Source organism: Balaenoptera borealis, assembly GCF_965194805.1.
Source record: "Balaenoptera borealis genome assembly, chromosome: 7".
Taxonomy (NCBI): Eukaryota; Metazoa; Chordata; class Mammalia; order Artiodactyla; family Balaenopteridae; genus Balaenoptera; species Balaenoptera borealis.
This window is the reverse complement of record NC_138864.1, coordinates 83,255,110-83,268,916: the sequence shown is the minus strand read 5'-3', so window position 1 is coordinate 83,268,916 and position 13,807 is coordinate 83,255,110. Positions and strand designations below refer to the sequence as shown.

The 13,807-nt window shown below is 42.1% G+C and overlaps 1 protein-coding gene and 1 long non-coding RNA gene across 11 annotated transcripts in view; one reads left to right on the top strand and one right to left on the bottom strand.

Moving 5' to 3' along the window:
* PLEKHA8 (pleckstrin homology domain containing A8) overlaps positions 1-13,807 on the bottom strand; it is a 96,962-nt gene that overhangs the window by 28,441 nt on the left and 54,714 nt on the right. For 8 of the 10 annotated variants that reach the window (XR_014246324.1, XR_014246325.1, XM_082397968.1 and 5 more), the window contains 4 exons: positions 6,356-6,472; positions 5,187-5,342; positions 3,647-3,771; positions 337-495 (listed from right to left, as the gene is read on the bottom strand). Coding sequence is in view for 8 of the 10 variants with exons in the window: in XM_082397965.1 (XP_082254091.1) it covers positions 337-495; positions 3,647-3,771; positions 5,187-5,342; positions 6,356-6,472 (557 nt within the window). In the remaining 2 variants the exon portion in view is untranslated. Of the gene's footprint in view, positions 1-336; positions 496-3,646; positions 3,772-5,186; positions 5,343-6,355; positions 6,473-8,347; positions 8,506-13,807 lie in introns of all 10 variants that reach the window. The other 2 variants (XM_082397970.1, XM_082397971.1) reach the window with 2 other exon arrangements.
* On the top strand, positions 8,621-11,573 carry LOC309631561. Its single transcript, XR_014246362.1, has 2 exons — positions 8,621-9,688; positions 10,008-11,573. It is a non-coding gene; the product is annotated as an uncharacterized lncRNA (long non-coding RNA).

Genomic DNA, 13,807 nt, shown 5'->3' with positions numbered 1-13,807 from the left:
TGCATGAACAGAAACACCGTAGGCTGCCTGGAAGAGTCGAGCTGAAGGCAACTAGTTAGAAGGCTATCACGAATCTCAGCAAGACTCCCTGGACAAGAAGGCTAGGGAGAAGAAGCTAGCTACATCAGAGAGAGACATGTTCAGGTGGTAAAACTGCCAACACTAACTGACTGGATACAAGGGACTAAGGGCATATATAATAGTGGACATAAAGGAAAGTCCACTACAAAAATGTCTTTATCAGTTGCCAAAGGGTGATGGAGAACTTAGCTCAGTATATCACTTTCTTAACTTTTCATCATGCCCTACTGCAGCCAAGCTGACCTGGTCTATTACCTTGTTGGACTTGAGCATGGCCAGCTGAGGTGATCCTGGGGGAGTGCGATAGAGCAGCTCAGAAGTGAAGGCTGCGTTTGCGATCTGCATGCATTCTTCCAAAGTCTTCAGAAAAGTATTGCAGGTTGATTTCAGCAGAGTTCCCACATCAATTCCCTCCTACAAAACAACCAGAGTGAAGGCTCCTTTACCTTGCCAAAAAGGAAAAAGCCCAGTTGTGGAATGTCCTTAGAGGTTTTATCCATCTAATAATGGGTAATAACAATAATCATGTACCCATCTATTTTGCTGGACAAATATGTGTATCAGTTATAAAAGAAAAAGACTGAGCAAGTCCAACTTATCTATTAATCATACTCAAGCCTTACCCTCAATCTGCCCTTCACGCTCACCCACCACTCCAACCGAAGGCAACAACTTCTCTCAACTCAACAACACTATATGACAGCAGTATGTCAGGTGCTAGGCGCTGAGCCCTTGTGGAGTTTGCAGTCTATAAGGGGTGGCAGACACCAAACAGAATCACATGGACTGAAGGCCAGTGGGATCAATGGAAAAATGTCTCCCACTGTCTGAGTAAAAATGAAGTTCTAGAATGGAAGCATTAGAAACCACAAATCACACATTTTTTGCTTTCCGAATGAGTTTTTGGCTTTCAGTACAGATGAGTCTAAGAGGTTTCAGCACCTGGAATTATTTTGAATATCTAATCATGTTTTTCTCCAAGTTATTTCACTTGCTCAGGTTGTTTTTCCTCTGGATATTGATATTAATAAGTTGTTCAGGAAACTGAGGCTACCCCCTGACTAGAGAGTTTGGTAACCACATCTTAGTGGTATTAAAGTTACCAGATTGGGCCCAAGATGGAGTCACTCATGCTAAGTCTCACATCAGCAAACCAAAAACTTATCCAAGTTTCTATGCTGGGCTCTCCCAGAAAAGGCAGGCCTAGGTCAACCCATCAGTGCTCGCCTGCTCAGTGCAAGTTACTGTACTGACCTGGCTCCAAGACTTCCCTTTGCTCCATATAAGAAAAGTAACCCTGCTTTAACCATTCAGCAAATGCCCAGTATAACTTCCTTGTTCCTGCTCACTTTGGTCCATAAAGATCTCTAGCCTGGTACAGCTCTTCATAGCTCCTTTCTATCTGCTAGACTGGATGCTGCCCGATTTATGAATTGCTAAATAAAGCTAATAAGATCTTTAAATTTTACTCAGTTGAATTTTGTTCTTTAACCATAGCCTCTATATTTTCCTCAATTTTATTTTTCTAACAAGCTAGATGTTACTGGTCGTGAACCACTATTTTTCAGACACCAATTACAATGTGTGGTTTTTTTCCACACCACCAAGAAATTCTTGGACACCAGCCGGGTGTCTTACAGTTCTGACACAATTTACCTGGAAATAGTGTCAGATCTCACAGGTTAAGTGCTCAGTCCTACAAGATTGCTCCCCACTTCAGACACCAATGGCAAGTTCAGGGTGTCACTTGTGCTAATGACTGACCCGCTCTAGACTGAAGATTCCAACAACCCCCTCCCTGTGTTTAATTACTTTGCCAGAGCAGCTCACAGAACTAAAAGAAACATTTAACTATTAGATTGCCAGTATATTATAAAAGGATATAACTCAGGAACAGCCAGATGGAAGAGATGCATAGGGCAAGGCATGTGGGAAGAGGCTTGGCGCTTCCATGCTCCCTGAGTATGCCACTCTCCCCAGTCAACACGTATTCACCAACTCGGGAGCTCTCCAAACCCCATGCTGTGGGTTATGGAAGCTTCGTTAAATGGGCACGATTGATTAAATCATTGGCCAAGGGTGACTGAAGTCAATCTTCAGTCCCTTTCCCCTCCCAGAAGGTAAGGGGGTAGGAATGAAAGTTCCAACCCTCTAATCACTTGCTTGGGTCTACAGTCAACCAGAGCCCCCATCCTTAGTATTTTCCAATAGTCACCTCATTAACATAACAAAAGACACTTTTTATCACCTGGAAATTCCAAGGGTTTTTTTTTTTTTGGAGCTCTGTGCCAAAAACTAGACAAAGACCAAACATATATTTCTTATTATAAATCACAATATCACAACCACAGTTTCATTAGCAAGTTCCCAAGGCACTTACTATAAACACTTCCTAGAATTAAAAATTGCTGTGTTCACTTTTTCCCTTCCCACTAGACCAGGGCTTCTCTACCTTGGCATCACTGGCATTTGGGGCTGGCTTATTGGAGCAGGGGATATAGGGGCAGTGGCTCTCCTATCCATTGCAGATATTAAGCAGCATCTGGCCTCTACCCCTTAGATGCCAACAGCACTCCCCCAGTAGTGACAACCAAAAATGTCTCAGACATTGCCCAATGTCTCCTGAAGAGCAAAACTGCTCTGGGTTGAGAATCATTGCTCTAGGCTCTAACATCCCAAAAGCAGGACTGAAGTGTTTTGGTACCCTTCCCATCTCCCTCCCCCAGCACAGTATCTTGTACACAATAGGCAGTTGCTGAATGAGTAAGAGAGACCCCTAAAAAGTGAATGAAAGTGAGTTAAACCACCTTTATTAGAAAAACTTAGAGCACACATATTACTAGTAGCATAGTGATTACCTAAGAAAAGTAATTTAAAACCATTAATTATAATCTGCAGATTCTTCATTTTGTGGGCACTGTTTTTCAGATAACTTCTCTGAGAGCAGAGCAGAGACCCCTCTCTGGTTAATGTGAACCATTCAATACATAGCTTAACACCAGACAGATCTTTTAATATATGTTTTAGAATGAGTAAATAACAATTTCATTAATAAATGATAAAAATCGCAATCTTTGCTGATGATGGAGAGAAATAAAGCTGTGTCTCTATCTTTGAAAGCACTAGTCTCTACTCAAGCAGAACATCTATTACAGTGAAATGAAATCCTGTTACAGTCTCATCAGAGCTGACAGATACATATTACTGACACACATGATGCCGTCACCTTAGGAGCCACATGCGTAGTATAGAAATGGCTCTGCTAGACAGCTAAGGCTATATTTTAGAAAGTTATGCAAACTGGGGAGACACATATTTTAGTACATCAGTACTAAAGTTAAAAGTTCCAAAATTATCAATTAATTAATCCTGAATTCATCCCAGGAAGGAAAACTATATGCTTCCATATGCTGAAATGCACACACTTCTTCTCTTTGTTGAAGTCTGTCACTTTTTTCCTCTGAAAAGCAGTAAATTCCAAGGTAGGGATTATGTGAGAATAAGTAGCACCTGTAAGCAACATCTGGTGCTACTTGTCATGTGGCTAAGAAGAATGGTATCTTACCTCAGAATTGGACACACCAGTTGCGGTCACTTCTTTTGTTTTATCTACTTGCTGAACAAGAAGATCACAGTAGAGTCTTAGTTCCGACATTTTAGTTTTCAAGTTTTCAGTGTTTTCAGCAAACTCTAAATAACAAAATGATGAAAACGTAATTTAATTCCCAGAATAAATAACTGATATACTAGTTAGCATACTATACAGATAAGTGAAATATAATCTATGCCTAAAGTCAGATGTTTATAGTATGAGTTACAGATATGACATAATTGAAGTTACGGGAGCAAGAAAAAGAGAAAAAGGAGATTTCTAGTCTTCTGAAGTAATCTACATTATTTCTTGAGCCAACATATTTAATGATCACCAGTACAGGAAGAAGGAGACAGTATACCTCTGATCCACTTGTGTCAGAACTGGGAACAGTCAAGGGTTCAGGGTTTTGGTCTCAGTTCTGCCACAGTTTTCCTATCTGTAAAATGGGGTCACAGCTATCTATCCAGTGCTCAAAACTGGGAAAGAGTGTTCTGTAACATGCAATTACCACTAATAAGACAGCTCGTGAATCCAGGGGACTGGTCCAGCGTGCTGCCTGGCAAGGAGAACGGCACCCTCTGCACACCTGCTGCTCCTTCATTAGCACGGCACTCCAGCCATCCTGGCGCTGAGGGCTCGGCTACAATCACAACTGCCTCTGCTTTCTTCTCCATGAAAAAGCTGCACATTACCACCTGATCTGAGTCAGAGCTGACAGTGTCTAGAATTTGCTCTCAACTTAGCATTGAAAAACAACCAACAAATAGGTCATTTTACTGTGTCTACTTGAAGAGTTAAGCACATCTGCCATACGTGTCATGAGAAAGGTCCCCTGAAACACTTGTTCCCAGAGGCCCCTCTCTCCCACCAATCTTTCCAGGTGTACATTCCAGGCTGGGGGACTGGGAAGGCAGAGCTCAGGCAGTAAGCCCTGGCACTCGTGACCCAGGCAAAATAGAAAGTTATGCCATGGTTCTCAAGAGACTTAATGATGTTGAGTTAATGAGCATTAAGCAGCAGCAACCTGACAATTAAGTATCCATCTACCCCAGGAACAGGGAGGGGAAAGCGGGGTGTTACTGCAGGAAATACCCAGATCCAAGGCTTCTCTGGCTCAGCTACTCTTTACCAAAAGTCAGCTTTGTGCCAGGCGAGGTACCTCATGGTAATCCTTCTAAGATAGGTAATTACCTCTTTTTAAAATATAAGGAAACTGAAGATTAGAGAGGCTAAGTGACCTATGTCAAGGTCACAAAGCCAACACCCTACAAAGCCATGATTTGAACCCAGTTGTATCTGGCTCCAAAACCTGCATTCTTTCTACTATGACACGCTAAGAAAGAAGAGTCAGGTATAGACTGTTTAAGGTCCACTGAGATATACAGCACTTGCATGATATAAAAAGCTGGCTATGGCTAGGCGGTCAGAAGCAAGATAACAAATATGGGAACCCAGAGATGCCATTAGGTGATTCCAAGGGTTCCCAGTCCAGAGGACAATCAATACTTGCCTTTTTCTTTCTGGGTCCTACTGTCTGTCAGGCAAGCCTTGGCTGACCCCAAGGCTACCAGCCACCGTTGTCTCTCAGCCACACTTCTGGCCTTCAGGTAGAAATATTGTTCCCCAGGGATTATCAGGTCCATGCGTGTGTTATCTACAGAATGAACTGGGAGCAAGGCATAGGGAGGTCAGAAACCCAGAAAAGCCCTATCTGGGTAGCCTCCACTCCACCCAAATTCTTGAGATTAACTGGCACGCCAGTCACCGAGAGCTTCTTCCAAGAGAGGATGTCAGCCCTTACTACTTCTCCTGGTTTATTTATCTCTTCCTAGAGGTCTCTGCTAATGGAGAGGGAAAACTGCAATTGGATCCAAGGTCTCACCAGGACTTTGGCCTAAAAAAGAATCACCTAAATCTCCTTAGGATCGTTTGTAAGAGGAGAGAGGAAAAATCTCTCTTCTGGTGTGTGTGTGTAAAGTATGCTGCTCTGCGGCCAAAAAGGCTTGATGCAAACAAGTAAGGATGTGCTCTTTATCTCCTTGGGTTATTGAAAAGCAATCAAGAACACAATATTTTTCCTTTCTACTTTCCTTCACTAGTCTTATCAAAAATGTGAGAATTCCCTTAGAACACTTTAGGAGAAGAAACAAGCAAGCCACACTCTCCTTCACCCCCCGAGCCCCATGCCCCAAATTCCCTTCTAGTCGGTTTCTGAGCCACATCCTCTCAGCATGTCTCAAGATTCTCAAAACCAAGAAGAAAAGGCTATTTGTAGGTCTGTTAGGTGTTTGCTTGTTTAGTTTTGAGCATGATGGTGGTGGTGAGAAGGTGTGTATGTGTCGTGATTTAAACATAGAAGTGTTTGATGTTGCAATAAAAAGACAAATAATCTTAGCAAACTGCCACAAGCCCGAGGTAAGCAGGTGACTAAGGAATGAGCACTAGATGTGTGGTTGATAAGCACATTGCTCTCATTTATTCTGACTACCTCTTAACCAACCTCCTTGTAAAAACTCGCTGCAGTTTTAGGTCTTACTTGTAAGACTTTTTCTGGGACATAACATTATATATCTTTATACTATGGGAGCAGCAGAGAAAGGCACACAGAAGCCAGTGTTTTTATATTCTGGGGGAGAAACAGAAAGAAAAATAAAACCTGCAAGTGTCTTGGCTTCTCACCTTGAATTTCACACACCGCCATCTGGATGCTCCCTTTGCAACCTTTCCAAGCATCTTCAGGAGAATCATAATAAGATAATATTCCCCCACAGAGAAGGAACCACCGAGGCTGCCAACCTGAAAACAGAAGCAAGAGCATGGTCTCAATTACTGCTTCCCAGGACATAGGAATAGGACCTAACAAAGGATGCTGGATTCTAGCTCCAAGGAACTCACATTCTGGGGGAAAATTCTAAGGGAAAGAAATAAGTTAGAAAAGATCTGTATGTTTGATCTCATTTTTGCATAGAAGTCTGGAAGGATCAGCAATAAATATGGTGATGATTCTCTAGGTAATGGGATTACTTATGATTTTTATTCCTTTTCCCTCCTAATATAGTACTAGTAATCTTTGGTTTTTACTTTTTCTAAGATAAAAGATTATTATTTTCCAAAGATTATTGTTAACATACTTGTTCTCCTCCCCTCTGGTTAAGAAAAATTATTCCAAACCTAGAAATGAGATAAAAGATTATGTTGCCCTTTCAACATCATACGAAGTGCTGTCTAATAAGCCTGCCTAGGGTCATATGTTCCCTAAAGAAAGATAACTTTAACTTACTATTTGGTATTGATCCACTGAAATGGAATAATCTTAAAACATTCAAGGGCTTAACTACTTTTACTTCACAGCATTTCAGGGGACGAACCATATTCAGTGGAAACACACATCTTGTCTAGTCCTCTTACACAACCTATGTTCTAGTCAAACCAAACTTACTTGCTGCATGCCTGCCTCAGGGCTTTTGCTCAAATTGGATCTTCTTCCTAAAATGTCATCCCTGACTACCTCTGCATAAGCCTTGTTAGTCTCCTCATCAGATGTATTTTTTCTTTCTCTGAAATGCCATAGCCTTTTAAGGATACATTTCTTGGGCTTCCCTGGTGGCGCAGTGGTTGAGAATCTGCCTGCCAATGCAGGGGACACGGGTTCGCGCCCTGGTCTGGGAAGATCCCACATGCCGCGGAGCGACTGGGCCCGTGAGCCGCAATTGCTGAGCCTGCGCGTCTGGAGCCTGTGCTCCGCAACAGGAGAGGGCGCGATAGTGAGAGGCCCGCGCACCGCGATGAAGAATGGCCCCCACTTGCCGCAACTGGAGAAAGCCCTCACACAGAAACGAAGACCCAACACAGCCATAAATAAATAAAATAAAATAAAAAAATAAATAAAATATTAAAAAAAAAAAAAAAGGATACATTTCTCTCACTAGACTCTTCTACAGCTGAGACAGCTGGAGTGAAGGTTGGTAGGCGCTTTGTGCAGAGCCCCAAGGGCTGCTCAGGTACATACCTGATGGGCCCTTGGGAATTGATTCACACCAGCTAAATGCATAAGTCACCAATTGATGTCAAAGTAGTATTGTTAGGGAACCACTAACTGAAACCGCCCACCTTGGCCAGGCAGAATAATAACTGCTTGTATGAGTTATCTCACAACAGGAGGTCTCAATAAGAAACACGGAACTGACCAGCTACCACCAGCTGGCAGAAATCGGGAGGGGTCAAGAGGAGGGAGGAGATGCCAGCCATAATATGTCCTGCCGACGTCCCAGAAACCCTGACGCTGGAAACCACCTTGACTGAGAGATGCGTGCGTCACCAGGAATTGGACCAAATATGGGCACAAGCAAGATGACTGGCCAGAGACAACCCGGGAAGCTAACCCCATTCCCATAAAACCTGAGATGTGAGCTACATGGTAGAGCAGTTCTCCTGGGTTTCCTTTCCCTGCTGCTCTACCCCCGGGGGGCCCCTTCCCAATAAAGTCTTTTGCTTTGTCAGCATCTGTGTCTCCTCGGACAATTCATTCCCAGGTGTTAGACAAGAGCCCACTCTTGGGTCCTGGAAGGGGTCCCCCTTCTGGTAACAGCATCAATTTATTACGTTATAACAGAAGATTAGTACACTTCCTGGAGCACCCATAGCCTAAGATCATAGTTCAGGGAAACTTACATTTTTAATCAGGAGGCTGAATGGTCAGCACTAAATCTAAGCTCAGGCACAGGAGTTAGGTGGCAGGCAAGATGTTTCACTCATCATTTACTTCATCAGGGTCTGCTTTCTAGGAACCAGAACACTCAGGCCCGCTCAGGTACCACATCTCTCACTTCCTTAAACAAAATTGGATAAAGACCAATTCTCAATATCCACCCTCATACCAGTCACTGAAATATCCTTCCCTAAAAGCCTTCTCAACCAAAGATGAGTAATGTATTCTACAACTATGGCTTATGTTCCTCTTATTCCATCTTATACTGGGGACTTCCTTCCCAGCGATGAACCTAGACCCTTTACTGGACATCAGGAGCCCCATGGCCTTATCTCAACACCCCCACAAGCTGATTACTGGCTAGAAAACCTCTTGAGGTGAACTTGAAAATTTTATTTCAGAAGGTGATGCTTCCTGACCTTGGCTTCAAATTCTATGGAAACACAAACCCGAAGGCTACTATTCTTGGCACAAACGTTACAATCCAGGAAATCAAACTGATCATACGATTACCTTGTTGAGTAGATAATCAACACTCCTGGAGTCAGATATTATTAGTGATATTTTAGCCCTTTGCAAGAGAGTCATTATTTATACCTTACGCCATCTCCCCTCACTGAAACAGAAGGATCAATTCCTAAGAATCTGAGAAACGGAAAGGGCCTTTGAAATCACCTAGCCCAACCAGCTCATTTTACAGAGAAGGAAACCAATTCCATGTAGATTAAGTGACCTATCTAAGGTCACACAGGAAGTACACAACAGAGTTGGGAAGAAAACTATGTCTTTCTAATACTGTCCCTCCTGGCATAACAACCCCCAAACCCTGACTCCCCACCTGCTAGAAAGCTATCCTGGTATAGAACAGTAGCATCTTCTCCCTTACAGTTCAACTCCCATGGTTATGTTTGGTGTGAACACTCTCCAAAACCACCATGACTCTCAAGTAGAGGGAGTTTAGCATACCCTCAATTATCATATTTTATCAAATTTAGGACCCTATCTGTATTAGTCTTGGTTCTCCAAAGAAACAGAACCAATAATATGTATGTATATCTATATAGAATTTATCATAAGGAATTGGCTCATGCAATTATAGAGGCTGCAAAATTCCAAGATCTGCAGTCAGCAAGCTAGAGAATCAGGAGAGCCAATTTGTAATTCCAGTCCAAAAGTCATCAGGCTTGAGACCCAAGAAGAGCCAGTGTTTCAGTGAGACTGAGAAAACAGGAAAAGACCAGTATCCCAGCTCAACAATCAAGCAGGAAGAGTTACCCCTTACTCAGCCTTTTTGTTCTATTTAGGTGTTTTTTTTTTTTGTTTTTTTTTTTTTATTTATTTATTTATTTTTGGCTGTGTTGGGTCTTCGTTTCTGTGCGAGGGCTTTCTCTAGTTGTGGCAGGTGGGGGCCACTCTTCATCGCGGCGCGCGGGCCTCTCACCGTCGCGGCCTCTCTTTTTGCGGAGCACAGGCTCCAGACGCGCAAGCTCAGTAGTTGTGGCTCACGGGCCTAGTTGCTCCGCGGCATGTGGGATCCTCCCAGACCAGGGCTCGAACCTGTGTCCCCTGCATTAGCAGGCAGATTCTCAACCACTGTGCCACCAGGGAAGCCCCTCTATTTAGGCCTTTGACTGACTGGATGAGACCCACTCACATTAGGGAAAGCGATTTACTTTACTCAGTCTGTCAGTTCAAATGTTAATCTCATCCAGAAACACCCTCAGACACACCCAGAATGATGTTAGGTCAAATGTCTGGGCACCCCATGGCCCAGGCAAGTTGACACAAAAAATTAACCATCACATACCATTAATTTGAAGATAAACTAAAATATTTGCATGTGATGTGACCGACAAGGCTTAATTTCCAAAATACACAAATAGCTCATACAACTCAATAACAAAAAACAAACAACCCAATCAAAAAATGGGCAGAAGACCTAAACAGTCATTTCTCCAAAGAAGACATACAGATGACCAATAGGCACATGAAAAGATGCTCAACATCGCTAATTATCAGAGAAATACAAATCAAAACTACCATGAGTTATCACCTCACACCGGTCAGAATGGCCATCATTAAAAAGTCTACAAATAATAAATGCTGGAGAGGGTGTGGAGAAAAGGGAATCCTGCTACACTGATGGTGGGAATGTAAATTGGTGCAGCCACTATGGAAAACAGTATGGAGGTTTCTTAAAAAACTAAAAACAGAATTACCGTATGATCCAGCAATCCCACTCCTGGGCATATATCTGGAAAAAACTCTAATTCAAAAAGCTACATGCACTCCTATGTTCACAGCAGCACTATTTACAATAGCCAAGACATGGAAGCAACCTAAATGTCCATCGACAGATGAATGGATAAAGAAGATGTGGTGTGTACACACACACACACACACACACACACACACACACACACTGGAATACTACTCAGTCATAAAAAAGAATGAAAAATTCCATTTACAGCTACACGGATGGACCTAGAGATTATCATACTAAGTGAAGTAAATCAGACAGAGAAAGACAAATATCATATGATATCACTTATGTGTGAAATCTAAAATAAGATACAAATGAACTTACAAAACAGAAACAGACTCACAGACATAGAAAACAAACTTATGGTTATCAAAGGGGAAAGGGGGTGGGGGAGGGATAAATTAGGAGTTTGGGATTAGCAGATGCAAACTACTGTATAGAAAATAAACAACAAGGTCCTAATGTATAGCACAGGGAACTGTATTCAATATCTCTTCTAACAACCTATAATGGAAAAGAATATGAAAAAGAAAAAAAAATATATAACTGAATCACTTTGCTGTATACCAGAAACTAACACACTGTAAATTAATTATACTTCAATTAAAAAAAAAACAGGGCTTCCCTGGTGGCGCAGTGGTTGAGAATCCGCCTGCCAATGCAGGGGACACGGGTTTGAGCTCTGGTCTGGGAAGATCACACATGCCGCGGAGCAACTAGGTCCGTGAGCCACAACTACTGAGCCTGCGCGTCTGGAGCTTGTGCTCCGCAACGGGAGAGGCCGCAACAGTGAGAGCCCCACGCACCGTGATGAAGAGTGGCCCCCACTCGCCACAACTAGAGAAAGCCCACGCACAGAAACGAAGACCCAACACAGCCAAAAATAAATAAATAAATAAAAATTAAAAAACAAAAAAACCAAAAAATAGCCTGCCCGTTAAGCAATGACATGATACTCATTCTCAGATGCTTCCTGACTTCAGAGCTGTTGGAATGTGAAAAAAAATGCCTAAAAATTGAAAAAATGTGGTATAAACTAGGTTTATCTTACAGGAATCTGAAAAATGTTAAATAACCCAAACACACACACACACACACACACACACACACATACACAAACGCACACAGCACAGCTGCAATATATTTTAAAAGTAGCTTGTAAATGATAATAGTAACTGAAATAACACCTTCTCTGTAATAGGTTCTGTATTTATCTAGGAAAAGTTATAATGACACTAGAAGAGTTTCAATTATTTTATTCTGTAGTTTGTAACTATAAAAACTATGACCAAGAAAAACTTTTTCTTAAAGCATAAAGTTCCTATAATTTCAAAAGGCATGTTAAGAGCCCACAGAAGTCTCATTCCCATTATCTGAGATTTAATGGCAGAGCAATGGAGAGTCCAGAGTAATGTAGAGACACACTGCTCTTTCACGATGTACAGTCCTGGGAAGCTCAGATACAGCTCAGGAATGATGGATGAATTGCATGAGAAAAAAGGCATGCATGATGAAGAGGCCATTAATGCACTTCCTGTTTTAAATTAATATGCTGTTACCTTGGTTTGGGTGATGGCTAATTTTATGTATGAACTTGACTGGTCTACCAGATGCTCAGATAGCTGGTAAACCATTATTTCTGGGTGTGTCTGTGAGGGGGTCTCTGGGAGATATTAGCATTTGGATCAGCAGACTGAGTAAAGATTGCCATCACCAATGCGGGTGGACATCATCCAATCTAATGAGGGCCTGAGCTGAACAGAAAGGCAGAGGAAGGGTGAATCTCCTCTCTTTGCCTGAGCTGCAACATCCATCTTCTCCTGCCCTGGGACACTGGTGCTCCTCATTCTTGGGCTTTTAGACTCAGACCAGGACTTGAACCATCCACCACCCTCGATTCTCAGGCCTGTAAACTCAGACTGAATTGTGTTACCAGCCTTCCTGGTTCTCCAGCTTGATGAGAAAAGACTGTAGGACTTCATAATCTCCATAACTGCATGAGCCAATTCCTATCATAAATCTCCTCATATGTATATATATGGTTCTGTTTCTCTGGAGAACCCTAATACAATTGAAAATGATAAAATATTCAAGGTAACAAAAGAGCAGATGAAAACTGTGGGTCTATACCAGTCCCTGATCCATTCAATTACCATTAGACTATCTTCCTGTCCAACCCTACTCCCTTTTTTTTGCCATCCCTTACTAGAGATGGAAAGAGGTGTCAGCCAAACTCCCTGCTTAGAAGATTAGACAAGAAACTTCCATGAGCAGGGAAAAGTTTTAGCTCATATAAGCTACTGCTGCCAGGGATGGGCTAGGGGGATAAAGTATTTAAATGCCAATATCACATATTTTGTATTATCTTGGATTATTTCACTATAGAAGGTACAGTGGACATTTATTTTTGGCAACCCAGCATCCACCTCCCACATTTCTGTTCCTGAAAACCCCCTTCTCCACACTCTATCCATATAGTTTGGGTTGGGCTGACTAGCCCCAGGGTGGGCCTGTGATTCAGGCTTAAATGGAGCTTCACATCCCCTTTCCTCAATGATATGTTCCAAGACAGGCAAGGGACCCAACCAGAAATAATTCTGGGACTTTTGCTGGGACTGGGGAAAGATGGAAAGAAATGGAGACTGTCTCTCTTTTTTCTTTGGTCTCAAAGATGTTTACCTGGAGCTGCTGGAAGTCATTTTGCCATCACATGGACCTAAACATGATTTACACATACAAGGAAAGCGGGTGGGAGTATTTGAGGGAGGCAGGGAAAGGAAGCAAATCTAGATGACATTTTTTGAACACTTCGATCAGACTGTGTAATACCTATAGATAAGATACCCTCTGGACTTTTCAGTTACATGGACTAATAGATGTCCATTTTTCACTTCAACCCTGAGTTGGGTTTTTCTGTAATATTTCTAAGGTATCACATGATTATCTCACTAAATGTATAAAAAACATTTGACAGAATCTAATACCCTTTCATAATAAAAACTCTTAACAAACTAGGTAGAGAAGGGAACTTCTTCAACCTGACAAAGGCATCTACAAAAAACCCACAGCTAACATCATACTCAATGACAAAAGACTGGATGTTTTTCCCCTGAGATCAGGAATAAGATAAAGATGCTTGCTTTCACCACTTCTATTCAAC